General features: G+C 37.5%; 1 protein-coding gene across 3 annotated transcripts in view; it reads left to right on the top strand.

Annotated features, from left to right (window-relative positions):
* CROT (carnitine O-octanoyltransferase) overlaps window positions 1–21,750 on the top strand; it is a 58,364-nt gene that overhangs the window by 9,253 nt on the left and 27,361 nt on the right. For all 3 annotated transcript variants that reach the window (XM_077148684.1, XM_077148615.1, XM_077148762.1), the window contains exons 5-7: window positions 9,994–10,175; window positions 10,332–10,456; window positions 17,402–17,510. In XM_077148684.1, coding sequence (XP_077004799.1) covers window positions 9,994–10,175; window positions 10,332–10,456; window positions 17,402–17,510 — 416 coding nt within the window. The remainder of the gene's footprint in view (window positions 1–9,993; window positions 10,176–10,331; window positions 10,457–17,401; window positions 17,511–21,750) is intronic.

Below are 21,750 nucleotides of genomic sequence, written 5' to 3'. Positions count from 1 at the left end.
AGGCACCATTTATTGAAGAGACTGTTCTGTCCCAGGTGAGTTGGCTTGACTGCCTTATCAAAGATCAAATGTCCATAGATGAGAGGGTCTATATCTGAGCACTCTATTCGATTCCATTGGTCGATATATCTATCTTTATGCCAATACCATGCTGTTTTGACCACTGTGGCTTCATAATATGCCTTAAAGTCCGGCAGCGCGAGACCTCCAGCTTCGTTTTTTTTCCTCAAGATGTTTTTAGCAATTTGGGGCACCCTGCCCTTCCAGGTAAATTTGCTTATTGGTTTTTCTATTTCTGAAAAATAAGTTGTTGGGATTTTGATTGGTATTGCATTGAATCTGTAAATCAATTTAGGTAGGATTGACATCTTAACTATATTTAGTCTTCCAATCCATGAACACGGTATGCCCTTCCATCTATTTAGGTCTTCTGTGATTTCTTTTAGCAGTTTTTTGTAGTTTTGTTTATATAGGTTTTTTGTCTCTTTAGTTAAATTTATTCCTAGGTATTTTATTCTTTTAGTTGCAATTGTAAATGGGATTCGTTTCTTGATTTCCCCCTCCGCTTGTTCATTGCTAGTGTATAGAAATGCTACAGATTTTTGAATGTTGATCTTGTAACCTGCTACTTTGCTGTACTCATTTATTAGCTCTAGTAGTTTTGTTGTGGATTTTTCCGGGTTTTCGACGTATAGTATCATATCGTCTGCAAACAGTGATAGTTTTACTTCTTCCATTCCAATTTTGATGCCTTGTATTTCTTTTTCTTGTCTAATTGCTCTGGCTAGAACCTCCAACACAATGTTGAATAATAGTGGTGATAGTGGACATCCTTGTCTTGTTCCTGATCTTAGGGGGAAAGTTTTCAATTTTTCCCCATTGAGGATGATATTAGCTGTGGGTTTTTCATATATTCCCTCTATCATTTTAAGGAAGTTCCCTTTTATTCCTATCCTTTGAAGTGTTTTCAACAGGAAAGGATGTTGAATCTTGTCAAATGCCTTCTCTGCATCAATTGAGATGATCATGTGATTTTTCTGCTTTGATTTGTTGATATGGTGTATTACATTAATTGATTTTCTTATGTTGAACCATCCTTGCGTACCTGGGATGAATCCTACTTGGTCATGATGTATAATTCTTTTAATGTGTTGTTGGATACGATTTGCTAGAATTTTATTGAGGATTCATTAGAGAGATTGGTCTGTAGTTTTCTTTTTTTGTAATATCTTTGCCTGGTTTTGGTATGAGGGTGATGTTGGCTTCATAGAATGAATTAGGTAGTTTTCCCTCTGCTTCGATTTTTTTGAAGAGTTTGAGGAGAGTTGGTACTAATTCTTTCTGGAATGTTTGATAGAATTCACATGTGAAGCCATCTGGTCCTGGACTTTTCTTTTTAGGAAGCTTTTGAATGACTGATTCAATTTCTTTACTTATGATTGGTTTGTTGAGGTCATCTATGTCTTCTGGAGTCAAAGTTGGTTGTTCATGTCTTTCCAGGAACCCGTCCATTTCCTCTAAATTGTTGTATTTATTAGCGTAAAGTTGTTCATAGTATCCTGTTATTACCTCCTTTATTTCTGTGAGGTCAGTAGTTATGTCTCCTCTTCCATTTCTGATCTTATTTATTTGCATCCTCTCTCTTCTTCTTCTTGTCAATCTTGCTAAGGGCCCATCAATCTTATTGATTTTCTCATAGAACCAACTTCTGGCCTTATTGATTTTCTCTACTGTTTTCATGTTTTCAATTTCATTTATTTGTGCTCTAATCTTTTTTATTTCTTTCCTTTTGCTTGCTTTGGGATTAGTTTGCTGTTCTTTCTCCAGTTCTTCCAAGTGGACAGTTAATTCCTGCATTTTTGCCTTTTCTTCTTTTCTGATATAGGCATTTAGAGCAATAAATTTCCCTCTTAGCACTGCCTTTGCTGCGTCCCATAAGTTTTGATATGTTGTGTTTTCATTTTCATTCGCCTCGAGGTATTTGCTAATTTCTCTAGCAATTTCTTCTTTGACCCACTCGTTGTTTAGGAGTGTGTTGTTGAGCCTCCACGTATTTGTGAATTTTCTGGCACTCCGCCTATTCTTGATTTCCAACTTCATTCCTTTATGATCCGAGAAAGTGTTGTGTCTGATTTCAATCTTTTTAAATTTGTTAAGACTTGCTTTGTGACCCAGCATATGGTCTATCTTTGAGAATGATCCATGAGCACTTGAGAAAAAGGTGTATCCTGCTGTTGTGGGATGTAATGTCCTATAAATGTCTGTTAAGTCTAGCTCATTTATAGTAATATTCAGATTCTCTATTTCTTTATTGATCCTCTGTCTAGATGTTCTGTCCATTGATGAGAGTGGTGAATTGAAGTCTCCAGCTATTATGGTATATGTGTCTATTTCCCTTTTCAGTGTTTGCAGTGTATTCCTCACGTATTTTGGGGCATTCTGGTTCGGTGCGTAAATATTTATGATTGTTATGTCTTCTTGTTTAATTGTTCCTTTTATTAGTATATAGTGTCCTTCTTTGTCTCTTTTAACTGTTTTACATTTGAAGTCTAATTTGTTGGATATTAGTATAGCCACTACTGCTCTTTTCTGGTTGTTATTTGCATGAAATATCTTTTCCCAACCTTTCACTTTCAACCTATGTTTATCTTTGGGTCTAAGATGTGTTTCCTGTAGACAGCATATAGAAGGATCCTGTTTTTTAATCCATTCTGCCAGTCTATGTCTTTTGATTGGGGAATTCAGTCCATTGACATTTAGTGTTATTACTGTTTGGATAATATTTTCCTCTAACATTTTGCCTTTTGTATTATATATATCATATCTGATTTTCCTTCTTTCTACACTATTCTCCATACCTCTCTCTTCTGTCTTTTCGTATCTGACTCTAGTGCTCCCTTTAGTATTTCTTGCAGAGCTGGTCTCTTGGTCACAAATTCTCTCAGTGACTTTTTGTCTGAGAATGTTTTAATTTCTCCCTCATTTTTGAAGGACAATTTTGCTGGATATAGGAATCTTGGTTGGCAGTTTTTCTCTTTTAGTAATTTAAATATATCATCCCACTGTCTTCTAGCTTCCATGGTTTCTGCTGAGAAATCTACACAAAGTCTTATTGGGTTTCCCTTGTATGTGATGGATTGTTTTGCTGCTTTCAAGATCCTCTCTTTCTCTTTGATTTCTGACATTCTAACTAGTAAGTGTCTTGGAGAACGCCTATTTGGGTCTAATCTCTTTGGGGTGCGCTGCACTTCTTGGATCTGTAATTTTAGGTCTTTCATAAGAGTTGGGAAATTTTCAGTGATAATTTCTTCCATTAGTTTTTCTCCTCCTTTTCCCTTCTCTTCTCCTGCTGGGACACCCACAACACGTATATTTGTGTGGTTCATATTGTCCTTGAGTTCCCTGATACCCTGTTCAAATTTTTCCATTCTTTTCCCAATAGTTTCTGTTTCTTTTTGGAATTCAGATGTTCCATCCTCCAAATCACTAATTCTATCTTCTGTCTCTTTAAATCTATCATTGTAGGTATCCATTGTTTTTTCCATCTTTTCCACTTGATCCTTCACTTACATAAGTTCTGTGATTTGTTTTTTCAGTTTTTCTATTTCTTCTTTATGTTCAGCCCATGCCCTCCCTCAATTTATCGATTTCATTTTTGAAGAGTGTCATGGTTAGGGACAGGTGTCAACTTGGCCAAGTTGTGGTACCTGTTCATCTGATTGGGCAAGCGCTGGCCTGTCTGTTGCAATGAGGACATTTCATAGGATTAGGTCATGATCACGTCAGCTACATCCACAGCTGATTCCATTTGTAATCAGCCAAAGGGGAGTGTCTTCTGCAATTAGTGATGCTAAATCCAATCATGGGAAGCCTTTTAAGGAGGACTCAGAGGAGACAGGTGGCATTCCTGCTTTGGCTGGTGAGCCTCTCCTGTGGAGTTCGTCCAGGCCATCCATTGGAGTCATCGGCTTCGCAGCCTGCCCTGTGGATTTTGGACTCTGCATTCCTACGGTCACGTGAGACACTTTCATAAATTTTATATTTGCAAGTGTTCCCTGTTGGTTCTGTTTCTCTAGAGAACCCTAACTAATACAAAGAGGTTTTCCATTTCTGTTCGTATATTCAGCATTAGTTGTCTCAGCTCTTGTATCTCATTTGAACTATTGGTTTGTTCCTTTGATTGGGCCATATTCTCAATCTTCTGAGCCTGGACCGTTATCTTCTGCTGCTGGCGTCTGGGCATTTAGTCAGATTTCCCTGGGTGTCGGACCCAACAAGGTTGTAAGATTTTTCTGTGAAATCTCTGGGTTCTATTTTTCTTATCCTGCCCAGTAGGTGGCGCTTGTGTCACATGTTTGTCTCACGTGTTTGGAATGGATCCCCCCCGGTCACCGATCTCCGCGACCTGGGGATCTCCGATCCAATTCTCTCCGTTGGTTCAGGGGCCGCGCGTGGTGGGGGCGTCAGCTGTCGCGGCTTGAGGGGACCCTGTGACTGGTCGCCGGCCACAGCGGGCCCGGGGAGTTCGCCACCAGACCAGGAAGTCGCCCACGGGGGGCGCCACCGCGGCTTGGATAGCCCTCTGATCCGAGACTCGTAGCCGCAGACTCGAAGCCGAGACTCGAAGCTGCCCGCAAAAGATGGGCGCCGGCCGCCTCGGCTTGGGAAACTTGCCTCTCCGAGACTCTCAAGTATAATTTCTTTTTGAATGTTTGGTAGAGTTCATCAGTGAAATCATCTGGGTGATACTTTTTTTAAAAAAATATTTTTATTGCTAAATCTTCACATGTACATATTCTATATATGGTGTACAATAAGTGGCTTGAAATATCATCACATAGTTGTATACTCATCACCATGATCATTTTTTAGAACATTTGCCTCATTCAGAAAAAAAAAAAAGAAAAAACTCATACATACCATACCCTTCACCCCTCCCTTCATTGACCACTAGTATTTCTATCTACCCAATTTATTTTACCCTTTGTCCCCTCTATTATTTCTTTGTTTTTTAGCCATATTTTTTTACTCATCTGTCCATACCCTGGATAAAAGGAGCAACAGACACAAGGTTTTCACAATCACACAGTCACATTGTGAAAGTTATTTATCTTTGTACAGTTGTCTTCAAGATCAAGGCTACTGGAACACAGCTCAACAGTTTCAGGTACTTCCCTCTAGCCACTCCAATACACCATAAACTATAAAGGGATATCTATATAATGTGTAAGAATAACCTCCAGGATAACCCCTCAATTCTGAAATTTGTCTCATTTCTCTCTTACCCGTTTTGGTCAGGAAGACTTTCTCAATCCCTTGATTCCAGGTCTGGTTCATCCTGGGATTTCTCTCCCTTGTTGCTAAGGAGATTTACATCTGTGGGAGTCATGTTCCACATAGTGGGAAGGGGTTAGTGGGATCACCTGCCAAATTGGCTTAGAGAGAGAGAGGCCACATCTGAGCAAGAAAAGAGGTTCTCTTGGGGGTAACTCCTGGGCCTTTTTTTTTTTTTTCTTTTTGCATGGGCAGGCACTGGGAATCAAACCCGGGTCTCCAACATGGTGGGCAAGGACTCTGCCTACTAAACCACTGTGGCCCACCCTCCTAGGCCTTATTTTAAGTAGGCTTAGCCTATCCTTTGCAGGAATAAGTTTCATAGGGGTGAGCCCCAAGATTGATGTGGTTGTCCCTACTATTTGCAAGAATATCAGAAATTCTCCAAGTGGGGATCTTGGATATTTCCTGTTTTCCCCCAAGTCCCCCCAGGGGACCTTGGAAATACTTCTTTATTCACTGTCCAAATTACTCTGGGATATATCAGGATATCACACTAACCTGGATGAACCTCATGCCCTATTCAAGATTTCATATACTTATGGTGTTCAACTAAACTGACCATACAAGTTAAGTTAGGAAATGCACAACCCAAAATATAAATTTTGCACTAAATAAACATCTCTCCCTTCAATCTTAAACAGAAGTTGAAGTTTTAAAATATGGGCGATATCATCCTTTACCCTATATTCTGATTTTCCTTAGTCCTATCCAGATCAGCTTCATTCATATCTTACTCGAAGTCTTATGGGTGGTATTTTCTGATTTAGAAAGTTGTTAGTTGCTGATTCACATTTTATAATAGTATAGTCCTTTTCAGATGATTTGTTTCTCCTTGCATGAGTTTTGGTAGATTGTCTTTCAAGAATTGGTCTCTTTCATCTATGACTCGTGGTCATGGAGTTATTCCTGATCAACCTTTATTTTTCTTTTAGTGTCTATGAGATTGGTTCTGATGGCCCCTCTTTCATTTTTGATAATAGTAATTTATGTCTTTACTTTTTTTTTCTGGTTATCCTGGCTGGAAGTTTATTAACTTTATTGATCTTTTCAATGAACCAACTTCTGGTTTGTCGATTTTCTTTGTTATTTTCTTGTTTTCAATTTCATTGATTTAAAAAAAAAATTATTAGAGAAATTGTCAGTCTACAGAAAAATCATGCAGGAAATACAGAGTTCCCACATAAAATGCCCCCCCGTTAGTGTGAAACATTTATTACAAATGATGAAAGAATATTATTATAATTGCACTATAGAGTCTATGGTTTATATTAGGGTTCATTGTGTTTTACAGTCCTATGTTTTTTTTAAAAAAAATTTATTCTCATAACATATACACAATCTAAAATTTCCTGTTTCAACAACATTCAAATATGTTTAAATTCTCTTAATTATGTTCACCATATTGTGCTACCATCACCACCATACATTGCCAAATCTTTTTTATCACCTCAAATAGAAACTCTGTACATTTTAAGCCTTACCTCCCTATTCCCTACTCCCAGCCCATACCGTAGTAACCTATATTCTAGACTGTGACGCTATGAGTTTGCTTATTCTAATGATTTCAAATCAGTGAATATGAAGCTCATATTTGAGCGCTTATTTGTCCTTTTGTGTCTGGCTTATTTCACTTAACATATTGTCTTCGAGGTTTAGCCATGATGTTGCATATATCAGAACTTAATTCCTTTTGTGGCTGAATAATATTCCATTGTATGTTTGTACCACATTTTTTAAATCCATTTATCAATTGATGGACACTTGGGTTGCTTCCATATTTTGGCAGTTGTGAATAATGAATATTGGTATGCATTTATCTGTTTGAGTCCCTGTTTTCAATTCTTTTGGGTATACACCTAGAAGGGGGATTTCTGGGTCATATGTTAATTCTTTGCTTAACTTTCAAGGAGTCTGCCCAACTGTCTTTCACAGTGGCTGTACCATTTTACATTCCTGTCAACAATGAATGAGTGTTCCTGTTTCTCCACATCCTCTCCAACACTTATTTTCCTTTTTTTTTTTAATAGTAGCCATTCAAGTGAGTGTGAAATGGTATCTTATTGTGGTTTTGATTTGCATTGTCCTAATGGCCAATGATGTTGGGCAACTTTTCATATGCCTTTTCATTTATGTATCTTTTTTGGATAAATGTCCATTTGTGTCTTTTGCCCATTGTAGAATTGGGTTGTCTTTTTGTTGTTGAATTGTAGGATTTTTTTATATATTATGGATGTTAAACCCCTATAGAGTATGTGGTTTCCAAATATTTTCTTCCATTGAGATTGTATGTCTTTTTATTTACATGATAGAGTTATTTATTTGCAAAGTTTTTAATTTTGATGAGCTCCCATTTATCTGTTTTAATTTCTTTTAATATGCTTTTGATGTAAAGTCTAAGAAATCATTGCCTAACACAAGATCCTGAAGATGCTTTGTTCTAGTTTGCTGACTGCCGGAATGCAATATACCAGAAACAGAATGGCCTTTAAAAAGAGGAATTTAATCAGTTGCTAGTTTATAGTTCCAAGGCTGAGAAAATGTCCCAATTAAAACAAGTCTATAGAAATGTCCAATCTAAGGCACCCAGGAAAAGATACCTTGATTCAAGAAGGCCGATGTTCAGGGTTTTCTCTCAAGTGAGAAGGCATATGGTGAATACAGTCAGAGTTTCTCTCTCATCTGGAGAGGCACATGGTGAACATGGTCAGGGTTCCTCTCTCATCTGGAGGGGCACATGACGAACACGGCATCATCTGCTAGCTTCTTCTCCTGGCTTCCTGTTTCATGAAGCTCCCAGGGAGACATTTTCCTTCTTCATCTCCAAAGGTCGCTGGCTGGTGGACTGTGCTTCTTGTGGCTATGTTGTTCTGCTCTGCTTTCTCTGAATCTCCTCCTTTCTCCAAAATGTTTCATCTTCTATAGGACTCCAGAAACATCTCAAGACCCACCCAAATGGGTAGAGACATGTCGTCATCCAATCCATCTTAACAACCACTCTTGATTAAATCACATCTCCAGGGAGATGAACTGATTACAGTTTCAAACATACAGTATTGAATAGAGATTATTCTACCTTTATGAAATGGGATTTAGATTAAAACATGGCTTTTTTAGGGGACATACATCCTTTCAAACCAGCACGTTTCCTGAAGTTTTCTTTTAGAAGTTTTAAGTTTTGGTTCTTAATGCTTAGGCTTTTGATCCATTTTGAGTTGATTTTTGTATGTGGTGTGATATAGGGATCCTCCTTTATTCTTTTGCACATGGGCATCCAATTTTCTCAGGATCATTTGATGAAGCAACTGTTCATTCACAATTGTGTGGCCTTGGCCCTCTTGTAAAAAAATAGTTGGCCATAAATGTGATGGTTGATTTCTGAGCACTCAATTCGATTCCCTTGCTCTGTATGTCTGTCCTTGCCAGTGCCATGCTACTTTGATTATGGTGGATTTGTAATAAGTTTTAATATTGGGAAGTGTGCGTCTCCCAACTTTATTCTTCTTTTTCAAGATGGCTTTAGCTGTTTGGGACTCTTTACCCTTCCATATAAATTTGATGACTGGCCTTTTCATTTTTGAAAAGAAGGCTTTTGGAATTTTGACTGTGATTTTATTGAATCTGTAAATCACTTGGGTAGAATTGACATACTTCTTTTTTGCCTATTTATTTTGGATTTAATTTGCTCTTCTTTTTCAAGTTTCCTAAGATAGAAGCTTAAATTACTGATTTTTTATCATTCTTCTTTTCTAACACATGCATTCAGTGCTATAAATTTTCCACTATTCACTGCTTTTGCTGTATCCCACAAATTTTGTTAAGTTGTATTTTCATTTTCTTTTTGTTCAAAATATTTAAAAATTTCTCTTGAGGCTTTTGACCCATGGTTATTTAGCATTATGCTCTTTAACCTCCAATACTTGGGATTTTCTAGGTGTCCTTCTATTATTGATTTCTAGTTTAATTCCATTGTGGCTAAGAGCATACTTTGTGTTCTTTGTTATTTTAGATTTATTTAGATGGCTCAGGATGTGGTTTATCTTGGTTGTTGGATAAATTGTTGTTGAATGAATTGTTCTATGAATGTCAGTTAGATCCGGTTGATTTTCTGGATCTGTCATTACTGACAGGGAAGTTGAAGTTTCCAACTATAATAGTGGATTTGTCTGTTTCTGTTTGCAGGTCTATCAGTTTTCACATCAGACATTTTGACACACTGTGTTAAGTGTATAGACATTCAAGATTTTTAAGTCTTCTTTGAGAATTGGCCCCTTTATCATTATGCACCACCCCTTTTTATCCCTGATAAATTCCCTTGCTCTGAAATATGCTTTGCGTGAAAACAACATAGCTACTCTTTCTTTTCATTGCATGGTATATCTTTCTCCATCACTTTGCTTTTATACTTGATCTTAGCCAAAAGATCGAGAAGCAATCCATCCCTTTGCTTTTAATCTCTCAGTGTCTTTATATTTAATGTGTGTTTCTTATGGACAATATGTAGAGTTTTGATTTTTCTATCCACTTTGTTATTCTCTGTCTTTTGGTTGGTATATTTGGACCATTCACATTTAGAGTGATTATTGATATAGCTGGATTAATATCTATTCTCTTTGTAACTGTTTTCTGTTCATTTCCCTTGTTCTTAATTTCTTTTAGCTGGAAGAGTGGTGGCTGAATGTTGCCTACCTGGATGTTCGTATACCATCACAACTGAATGTCAATTTTGCGGGCCCTGCAGCACATATTGAACACTATTGGCCTCCCAAGGAAGGCACTCAATTAGAAAGAGGAAGTATAAATCTCTGGCATAACTTGAACTACTGGCAACTATTAAGAAAGTAAGGACACTTATGTAAATTTAGTAATAAATTTACCCAACGTCTCAGGTAGCAAAGTGTTGGGAAGCTTTATTTTGGGGGGAATGAATATTGTAGTTGCAACTATTTTGTTTTATAATAACTTTTTTATTAAATTACTTTTCTTTGTTTTAATAGAGAAAAAGTTCCTGTTCATAAAGTTGGAAATATACCTCTAGATATGAATCAATTCCGAATGCTATTTTCTACCTGCAAGGTTCCAGGAATTACTAGAGATTCAATTATGAACTATTTTAGGACTGGTAAGTAGAAAAACGTTTTTTTTTTTTGCACTAGCAGGCACTGGGAATCGAACCTGGGTCTCTGGCATGGCAGGCAAGGATTCTGGGAAAAGATACTTTTATGTTAGTAATGGCATTGATCTTCGTGTAGCTTTGCTGTAGTCTCTGTTGTGACACTGTGGAGCATATTATTTTGACTAATCAGAGGCTTTCTATGAACCTTATCTTTGAGTGATTTTGATTTGTTTGGATGAATTTATGAGAATGGATTTTCTAAATTGTGTCTTAGAATGGTTGAATACAAACCTGATGCTTATATTGTATCATCTTTGAAAATGTAGTTGAAGAATAGAAGTATGATCAGAGTATTATGGAAATCTGGGAGCATGTGATTTGGATTCTTTTCTTTCTGTCCACTTTCCTTATTATATAAATTCTACTTATTATTTTTTTTAAGTTCTCACCATGCACCCTTTTTCTTTTTGAGTATGCCCCCACACACCCCATCCCACACGCTTACATAGGGTCAGAACCTGGTTTCAGTCTACTTGGAAGCACATGATTTCAGAATGACTCAAGATTTTTGTTCTTATTTTCAGTTTAATGGTGATTTCTGCTTGGTGGCTTAACATATTTTGAAATAGCGAATGCTGTTGCTCCTGCTGCTGATTTCCTATTACTGCAAGAATTTTTACTTTTTATATGTTTAATGATATAGTTTATAATTACTACAAAATACAATTATGAATGAATATGTTCTTTCTATATAAAATTTTACTTAAAAATGAAAGTTTAATAATCACGTAGAGTAAGGGAGAGGTTTGAGTATTTTCATGCAGATTTTAACTCTGCCTTGTAAACCTTTTTAAATGCTCAAGAAATCTTATGTCCTCAAGTACATACACATTTACCTTAATGTTTTTTGCAAGTGAAAGAGTTAAAGGGACATTTTAGGGAACTGGATTACTCAAGACGCAATATTTTATGCCCAAATATAAATGGAAAAAATGAACAGGAGAAATTTGTGGAAATACCGGTAGCAGTGAGAGACACTGTGCATATTAGTTGAAAACTGATAGGCTTGGTTTTTAATTCAGTCTTTATACTTAGCAGGTATGTTCTTAGACAAGGTAATTCCTTTAAGTTATAGAGTGAAAAATGTAAATTCATTATTTAATAATGTGCCTCTTGATACATTGGTTTAAGCTGTCATAGCTCTTATATTCTTTGATTATGACCATGTAAAGGGTGTAGATAAGGATAAAAAAAACTGAGGTAATAAGTAAGCATGAAAAGTATCAGTGATAAGGGCTATACAGCAGATTCAAATAGGTTAAGGTACTGGTGGATGTTTTTCATTAGGTGGTCAGAAGTCCCTGATGACCATCTGAATGATAGGAAGGACCAGCATAGTTTTTGGCTTGTTTGTTTATTGTTGTTTGTTTTGTTTTTCATTTTTGGTGTTGATGGGTGTTATTCTGTGCAGTAATAAATTTGGCAGTTTGAAGGCCAGTATGGATGGAGCAGAGTAGGCAAGGGGGAGATGGGCAGACTGGAAGGGTGACTAGAGGCTGTGGAATATATAGTACTTCGTAAGCCAAGATAAAGTTTTTGGCTTTTATTTAAAACTTGAAAAGAACTTTTTACTGAGTTTTGAGTAATGTGATCAGGCTGACATTTTAGAAAGGTGACCCTACCTATTCTTTGAAGAATAAGTGTTTGGGGGAGAGTCATGTGTAGAAGCAGGGAGATAAATTGAAAGGTTTTTATAGGCCAGGTGAGCTATGCTATACAATGGCTCATACAGGGGTTGGAGCATGGAGCTGGTGAAAAGTTTTCAGATTCTGGCTACATTTTAGAATTGGACACAGCAGAGTTCTTCATAGATTGGATGTGAGATGTAGGGGGAAAAGAGCAGTTAGAGACGATTTCAAGATATTTGGCTTGAGCAACTAATGGGGTAGATTGATGTGTTGTTTCCTGAGATGGGAAAAGTTGGGAGGAAATGTCATAGGGAGAAAAATCAGGAGATCTCTTAGACTATGTTGAGTTTAAGATGCCCTTTAGATATTTAAGTTTTAATGTAAGTAGGTATTTGGATAAAAATTTGGTTCTGGGGTGAATTCAGAGCTCCAGATAAAGTTTTTGGAGCCATCAGCATAGGAATAATTTTTCAAGCCAAAGGGTAGCCAAGATTATTTTTGAAACATATATAGGTGGTATATTCAGTAGAAAAGTACTGAACCTTAGTGCAATCCAGTGCAGTATTTGGTGATCAGAGGAGGAGCCAGCAAAGAAGAGCTAGGAGAACAGGAAGCAAAAAAAAACAACAACAGCAGGTCACTGATTTCCCAGAAACTAAGAGAGTGAAGAGTTTTAGCGAATGCTGCTGAGAGTTCAAATGTGATAAAAAAAATTTTAAAGTGACCATTGGATCTGTCAACATGAAGTGGACAGAGGGTGACCTCAGTAAGAGTACTCTTAGTGGGAGATAGAGAAGGAAGCTCAACGTAAAAGAGTTGACAGTAAACTTGAAATGAAGACAGCAATTGGATATAACGTTTGTGAAAAAAAAGAGTTTGTTTTGATGTGCACTGAGAAGTTCAAAAATTTTTTTATTTTTTAAAAGATGGGTGATACTACATACCCAGGAATGATTTAGGAGAGAGGGAAAATAATATTGCAGGGGAGAGGATAAGGAACAAAGTCACTGAAAAAGCTGAGAGGGTCAGGAGCAGAAATGGTGGAGGGGTTGGTCTTTGATAGGAATAAGGAAGGGAGAAAATGAGAGGGAAGCCAGAGTATACATCCCAATACAGGCAGATGGCAAGTGTGGTGTTCAAAGAATAGGAGAGCAGAAATTGCTTCTCTTTTTCTTAGTGAAAGTAGGAAAAGCAAATAAGCTATGGAAATGTAGGATTTCTGTATAGTGTTGTGTACCCATTTGAAATGTGTTCATAAGTTTAAAATTAGACTAAATGATGTTTCTTCAGAAACTTTTTAGGAACAGTTGCAGAGGAAGAGGGGATGAAGGATTTATGAGGTTTTGCAAGGGAGGAGTTAGAAGATTAGGCCATAGAATCACCCTAGATGAAGAGAAAACTAAAGAAGTTATGTTTTTGAGGGGTGTGATGCAGAATGCAAGATGCTAAGGCTAAGAGGCTAATTTCAATAAGGAGACTGTACTTAGAACTAAGAACTAATATATATAAATATATATTTTTACCTACCCCCAAGAGACCCATTAAGACTAATTCAGTTATATCTTTCCTCCCACATACCTCATTTTGCCCTAGAAGTTCGGACTTCCCACATGGGGTAGGTTGAATTGTGTACCCAAACAAACACATGTTCTTAATCTTAATTCTTAGCTCTATGATTGTGAACCCATTGTAAATAGGACCTCTTGAAGATGTTATTTTTAATGTGTGGCCCAACTGAACGAGGGTGGGTCTTAATCCAGATTACTAGAGGCTTTATCAGGAGAACCCAAAAGCACAGAAAAAAGTTAAGGAGAGGACATTGTCATGTGATAGGAGGCAGAAATACAAGCCACGAAACCCAACGGATTGCTGGCAGCCAGCACCAGAAATGCTGGTCTTCAGGGAGAAAGCATGCCTTACTGATATTTTGAGTTTGGATTTACAGCTTCAAAAACAATTAGCAAATAAATTCTTGTTGTTTAAACCAATCTATTATGGTATTTGTGATAACAGCACCATGCCATCCCACATCCTCTAGATTAATGGATTTGTGCATATTCAAATTTGATCCAAGTTCCATTCTACTCTGACTCTTGCCTCTCTTCCCAGTCACTTCCACTGAACTCTCTGAAGCTCATGAATAATAAAATCCCTTGTATCCTTAACCTGATCCCTGAGAGTTGCTGTTTACTTCTGAAGTATACTGTTATGAAACCTGTTTATTCTTTGGGTTCACTGTTTCCTCAGTAACCATCGTTCTTTCTTTCCTTCTTTGTTTTGCAAGGGCAGGCACTGGGAATTGAACCTGGGTTTCTGGCATGGCAAGCGAGAACTCTGCCACTGAGCCACTGTGGCCCACCCCTCAGTAACCATCTTAAATAGGGATTTTTCTTTCTCCTATAGTTTAGTACTATAGGGCATGTAGGAGGGTTTGGTGTCCTCTTAATTGCCCTTTCCATTTTCCATTCTTCCTTATAATTTAAGCTCTTTTGAAAGAGAAAAAATGCCATCAGGTTATGCCACTGCTACTCATTGTTGCAGTGAACTTTCTTCTTGATCATCCCCCCTCATTCGAGTGCTGTAACATAAGTCTCATGCTCTTTCTTTCCATTACTACCTCACAATCTTAATTATGTAGCTTCCATTTGTAGATGATCCATGGCCTCTTGTTTCCTTTACTTACTACCTCTAGGAATCTGCACCTTCATTTCTCAAGCAATCATGCACTCCCATAATCTTGGCCTAGATTGTTGTTACCCAAAACTCCATCACCTCTCATGGTGCAGTTTCAGGCATCTTACTCTGATCTCTCCCTCCTCCTCCTCCTCATAGCTCACTTCCTTTAGTATCCCACCTCAGCTATTTCTTAGGCCCCTTCGGCACCTCAGTTCAGTGACCTTCCTGTTCTCTTCACATTTCCATTCTTCCCCACGCTCCACATTTTCACTTCTTTCTGTTTTCTTTGATGTAATCACTCCCTTGCAAACACATTTAAATTGTTTATTTTTACTAATGTGATGAAACTTTAACACTGTTTAAAATTCCATTCTTTTTTTTTTAATGTGACAGATACCTACCACTGGCAATTTACTTGGCCAGTGAAAAACACAAAACCTCACTTACTGATATCAGTTAAACCTCAGGTGGGATTACAGCACTGCCTTGCTGTATTCTTTTGTCAGTTTATTTTCTTACTCCCACAGAAGACTGTATTGTGCTCCTCATTCTCTACGAATTAACTCTTCTTGTTCTTACCAGCCTACCTTCACAGGTAGGATAATGGCTCCACAAAGACGTCATGTTCTAATCTTTGGAACCTGTGAATATGTTACATGTCAAAGGGGAGTTAGGATTGCAGATGGAATTAAGGTTGCTCATCAGCTGAATTTGAGATCAAAAGGTTATCCTGGATTATTCAGGTGGGACCAATATAAACACAAGGGTCCTTACAAATGGAAAAGGGAGGCAGAAGAGGGAGAACCAGAGACAGGGCAGCATGAGAAGGATGCAGCTCTCCCATGCTGGCTTTCAAGATAGAGGAAAGGAGGGCCTGGGGCTAAGAAATGTGGGCAGTCTCTAGCAGCTGGAAAAGGCAAGTAGTGGATTTTCCCTTAGAACTCAGAACACAGCCCTGCCAACACCTCAGCCCAGGGGGACCTCTTCTGAACTTGTGACCCCCAGAACTGTAGGAGAATAAATTTGTGGTGTTTTGAGGACTACATTTATGGTAATTTGTTGCAGCAACCATAGAAAACAAATACACTATTGCATGCTCCTATTCTTTGCCTTCCCTTTAACAGTGAATGCATTGTTCTTACTCCTAAGGACAGTCCTTTCATATGTACACTGGAGTCCTCTTCCTTTTGTCTAGTCATTTGCTTTTGCATTATCTTCTCTCTCTGTTTGCTAGCAGTTTCTGTCTTTCCTCTTCACTGGATTATCCCTATCTGTAGTGTCTCTCATCTTAAAAGGTAAATAATTGACCTTTTTTCTCCAAGTGTCACGTATATTCCAAGCTAACATCACCTCTCACCTAGATTGTTCTCACCTAGACCACTTCAGTAGCCGCCTCTGGCCTTAATGCTCTCAATAATCTGTTCTCCTTATGGCAGTTGGAATGATCCTTTTAAACATTAATTACATTCTCATCACTTCCCTGCTCTAAACTTCCACTGGCTTCTTTTTGTCAACATACTTAAAATCGAAAGCCCTTTCTGAGACCTATATGATCTGGCCCCAACTTCTTCTACCACTCTACCCTTTTTCTTCACTTCTCTACTGCAGCTACACTGACCTGTTTTCCTTTACACAAACCATCTCATTTTTGTCCTAATAAATTTGCACTTGCTGTTTCCTCTGTCTGGAACTCTTGACTTCATTTGAGACTCTGCTCACGTATCACCTATTAAGCTCATCCTGAAGTAGCATCCTCCTGTCACTCCTCCTAACCTCATTTATTGAATAATTTGGCATTGGGATTATTTTCTTTTTTCTGTCCCAGCCCTAAATTTGTAATAGGAAGTGGTCAATAGATGACAGCAGTAAAATGTAGTGGTGGTAAACATAAAGGGATGTAGAGGTTTTTGAAGGAGGAGAGAAAAGTGGTTTGGAAGTAGCCATGAAAGGGCAAGGAGAATATATATTCGCATTCTAGGTCTTAAGGAAATAGAATGTAAGAGAAAAAACAATATCGTTATCAGGAGAGGGTCCTACCTTATAGTCAGTGTATAGATTTCATGAGATATTGCATAGATAGCAATTAATATAGTCCCTTGTACATAGTATGAACCATTACATTTTATTCCAGTGGTAATGTATGTCTTCTCTGTCAGCTTCATTCCTCCTTTTCCTTTTTCATTTCTTAGAGGGAAGGGGTATGGAAGAAGACCCTTAGCTAACTTTTGGAGGCAAAGGGACTTGTATTTGAAAAATGGGGCTAAATCAGAATAGCCCGAGATTTACAGTTCAACAAACAATTCTCAGGGGATTAAAGTATGCCACAGGGATAGTAAAATCAATTGTCAGTGTATACAAATATTTGCAACTCCCATGGATTTGTAAATGTTTTGAATGGACAGGTTTTAAGAGTATGCATTTTTATCATGATAATTGAAGCTCCATATCTTTGTACATGTGGTATATTTCTAACATGATAAAATATTGGAGGAGTGCTTTTTTTTTCTCTATTGAATGTAAATATTCAGCTTCACTCTTATTTAACTTTTGAAGATTTGAATCATGTGTTTTTTGTTCTTTGTTCCAGAGAGTGAAGGGGATTCCCCAACTTATGTTGTTGTGCTATGTCGTGGCCGAGTTTTTATCTTTGATGTAATACATGAAGGATGTTTGATCACCCCACCAGAACTTCACAGGTTTGCAAACTACATTTTTTTTTCTCAGGGGCAGGCATGGGGAATCGAACCTGGGTCTCCAGCATGGCAGGCGGAAACTCTGCCACTGAGCCACCATTGCACTGCCTGCAAACTACTTTTTATTACTTGAATATAAGTCATAGGCTTTTGCTTGAATTAGAGAATAAATTTTCAGAATTGCCTTTCTATAATGATATAGCTGAGAAATAAGATTTTATATATACTGATTAAAAATTCTATTTTATTCAAATCTATTTTTAATTTTAGTAGAAAAATATGAATGCATTTTACGTGGGGAAAAGGAAAACATTACGGATACCACCAACTCCATTCTCTGCCCCAGAATTAATTACTACTACTAGCTTGGTGTGCAGTGTCCTTCCAGATCTGTTTCAATGAATTTGCATTCATATATAACTTATATATATATATTTGGGGTTTTTTGTGGCCCAATTTTAGTAAATAGACCATTTTATCAGTACTGATATACTGATATGTTTGGAATATTATACAGCAAATGCACCAATAATGATCCTCTTGAAATGGTCAAATTCCAGGTAATTAAAAACATTTATGTTTTCCAATTCTTTATAATCATGTAATAAAGAATAGAATAAAAACTTAAGTTCCTCCCACAAAGGAAAAGAGACACTTTTTTTGTTTTTGAGCTCCCAAGTAAAATCACTGATTGCATTCAAGTGCTCTGTAACCTTGTGTTTTGGTTTGCTAAAGTGCTGGAATGTAATATACCAGAAATTGATTGGCTTTTTTTAAAAAAAAATTTTTATTGAGAAATATCCACATACATGCATTCCAACAATATTATACAATCCATGGCTCACAATATCTTTGCATGGTTGTGTATTTATCACCAGGATCATTTTTAGAACATTTGTATCACTCCAGAAAAAGAAAGGAAAAAAAAGAATTCATACATCCCATACTTCTTACCCCTCCCTCTCATTGACCCAGAGTATTTCAATCTACCAATTTTTTTACCCTTTATCCCCCCATTATTTATCATCTTCTTTTCCACTCATCTGTCCATATCCTGGATAAAAGGAGCATTAGACACAAGGTTTTCACAATCACATGGTCACATTGTAAAAGCTGTATTGTTATACTGTCTTCTTCAAGAATCAGGGCTGCTGGAACACAGTTCAGCAGTTTCCGGTACTTCCCTCTACCCACTCCAATGCACCATAAACTAAGAAAGGATATCTATATAATGTGTAAGAATAACCTCCAACTCTGTTTGAAATCTCTCCACATGAGACTTTATTTTGTCTCATTTTTCTCTGCCCCCTTTTGGTCAAAAAGTCTTTCTCATTCCCATGATGCTGGGTCCCAGCTCATCCCCTGAATTGGCTTTTTTTTTTTTTTTTTTTTTTTTACTTTTCTGTGTATGGGCAGGCAAAAAAATCGAACCCAGGTCTCCGGCACAGCAGGCCAGAACTCTGCCACTGAGCCACCATTGCCAGCCCCTGGATTGGCTTTTATAAAGGGAATTTATTATGCTACAAATTTATAGTTCTAAGGCTATGAAAACGTCTGAATTTAAGGTATCAACAAGACGATACCCTGACTCTGAAGAAAGGCTGTCGGCATCTAGAACATCTGTGTCAGCTGGGAAGGCATGTGGCTGGCATCTGCTGGTACTTGCTCCTGGCGCATTGCTTTCTCTAAGTGTCTGTGGGTCCTCTCTTAGCTTCTCCAGGGAAAACTCTGGATTTCATCCCTCAGCTTCTGTGGCTCTCTCCAGGTTCTAGGTCCTTCAGGTTCTGTCAGTCCTTGCTTAGCATTTCCTGGGGCAGTTCTGTCTGAGCTCTCCCTAAAATGTCCCTGTCTTAAAGGACTCCAGTAAGCAGATTAAAAACTACCTTGATTGAGCAGGATCATATCTTCATGGAAACAACCTGGTCAAGAGGTCCCATCCAGGGCAGGCCACAGTGGCTCAGCAGGCAGGAATGCTTGCCCGTGGTGCCAGAGGACCCGGCTTCGATTCCTGGTGCTTGACCATGTTAAAAAAAAAGAGGTCCCATCCAATAATAAGTCTGCCCCCTAAAAAATGGATTAAAAGAACACGGCTTTTCTGGAGTACATAACAATTACAAACCAGCACACCTTGGACAAATCACTTATCCTCCCTGGGTCTCTTATTATACATATATAATAATGAAAAGGTGGTTGAATTTTTTTTTCACTTGAAGTAACAGAAATTCATTTTCTTAGGAAGCCAAAGTTTTGCAAGCAAGGTCTCATAACAGTTGGTTCCTTTCTGGAGACTTTGCAGGACAATCTGTTCCTTGCCTCTCTCCAAGCTTCTGATGGCTTCTGGCAATCCTTGGTATACCTTAGCTTGTAAATGCATCACTCGACTCTCTGCCTCCATCTTCACTTGGTATTCTTTCCTCTCTGTGTGTCTTTTTCTGTCTCTTATAAAGATACTCTCATTGGATATAAGGCCCATCCTAATCCAGTATAATTTCATCTCAATCGTTACCGTTTGAGACTCTGTTTCCAAAAAAGGTCACATTTTGAAGTCCTGGGTGGACTTGAATTGGTGGTGGTAGGGCACTATTCAACCCACTACATCGAGTCTATACATACTACCTCCAGGACATAGTGTGAATTGAAGACATTTTGGCATTCAGAGTAGAAATCATCCTGACTTCTTATCAGGATGGTTTACTCTTACTGTATTACCCAAAAAGACAATAAGTAGACATGATTGCATTTCATCTGTGTTTTGCTCCCATCCTGGGACTATATCTGGTGGTGTTCTTGATGGTCATTAGCCTCTCAAGGTAATACCTTGGGCTAATTATCAATGGAAGCAGGAGGGATGGGGAGAAGGTAAGGAAAGGGGGAGGCAGATCAGCTTACCAATGTCTTGATTATGTCTTCTGCATTTTTCAGGTCAGGGTGCCCTGGACAGGCAGAGGTGTATGCTTGCTCCTCCATCTCCTGTAGCTCCTTGGGGACCTCTGTGGGAGTTCTCAGTACCTTGCGTTGTGTCTGTTTGCATGCTGGTGTCCTTTCTATACTCTGGGCTCCAGGATGGGAATCATTTTTCTAGCTCTGGTTTCCATCAAAATGCTTGGTGTATAATTGATGGTTACTACATATTTCTCTCCTCTGAACTCCAGCAACCACTTCAAAAGGTGTTGGGATTTTAAAAAATTTTTTAATTAGAGAAATTCTAGGTTTATATAAAAATCATGTGAAAAATATAGCATTCTCATATATACCCCCATCCATTATTAACAATTTGCATTAGTATAGTACCTTTGTGGCAATTGATAAAAGAATATTGTAATTTGCTATTAGCTATAGTCCATAGTTTACATTAAGATGTATTTTTTCCCCATATACCACCCTATTATAATACCTTGTGTTGGTGTGGTACCTTTGTTATAATTCATGAAAGAATGTTTTTATAATTGTACTATTAACTATAGCCCATTGTTAACCCTAGGACTCATTGTGTGGTACAATCCTATGTTTTAACTTAAAATTTTTATTCTGTTTTATATATATATATATGACCTAGAATTTCCCCTTTAAACCAAATTCACAGAAATAATTCAGTGCTGTTGATTAAACTCACAATGTTGTGCTATTGTCTCCACCATCCATTAACAAAACTTTTCCATCAGTCCAAACAAGCTCTGAACAATCTATAATTTCTCTTATAATTTCTTTGACCCCTTGATTAAGAGTATGTTATTTAACTTCCATATATTGGTGGACTTTCCACTTCTCTGCCTTTTAGTGATTTCCAGCTTCATTCCATTATAGTTAGAGAAGATGACTTGTATAATTTCAGTCTTCTTAAATGAAAGTGGTGTATTGAAGTCTCCAGCTCTTAGAGGTGTCTGTTTCTCCCTTCAGTTTTTTCAGTATTTACCTCATATATTTTTGGGCACCATGGTTAGGTACATATATATTTATGATTGTTATTTCTTCTTGGTGGATTGTACCTTTTATTATTATATAGTATCCTTTGTCTCTTTAATAGTTTTGACTTAATGTCTATTTTGTCTGATGTTAGTATAGCTACCCTGGCTCTTTTTAAACTACTTATTTGCATGAAATATCTTTTTCCATTCTTTTACTTTGAACCTATGTGTGTCTCTGTATTGAGTATCTTGTAAACAACATAGTTGGATTGTAATTTTCTGTCCATTCTGCCAATATGTGTCTTTTGATTAGAGAGTTTAATCCATTAACAGTTAAT

This window comes from Tamandua tetradactyla, chromosome 1 (assembly GCF_023851605.1).
Source record: "Tamandua tetradactyla isolate mTamTet1 chromosome 1, mTamTet1.pri, whole genome shotgun sequence".
NCBI classification, from domain to species: domain Eukaryota; kingdom Metazoa; phylum Chordata; class Mammalia; order Pilosa; family Myrmecophagidae; genus Tamandua; species Tamandua tetradactyla.
The sequence above is the reverse complement of the archived record's forward strand: the minus strand, read 5'-3'. Positions and strand labels throughout refer to the sequence as shown.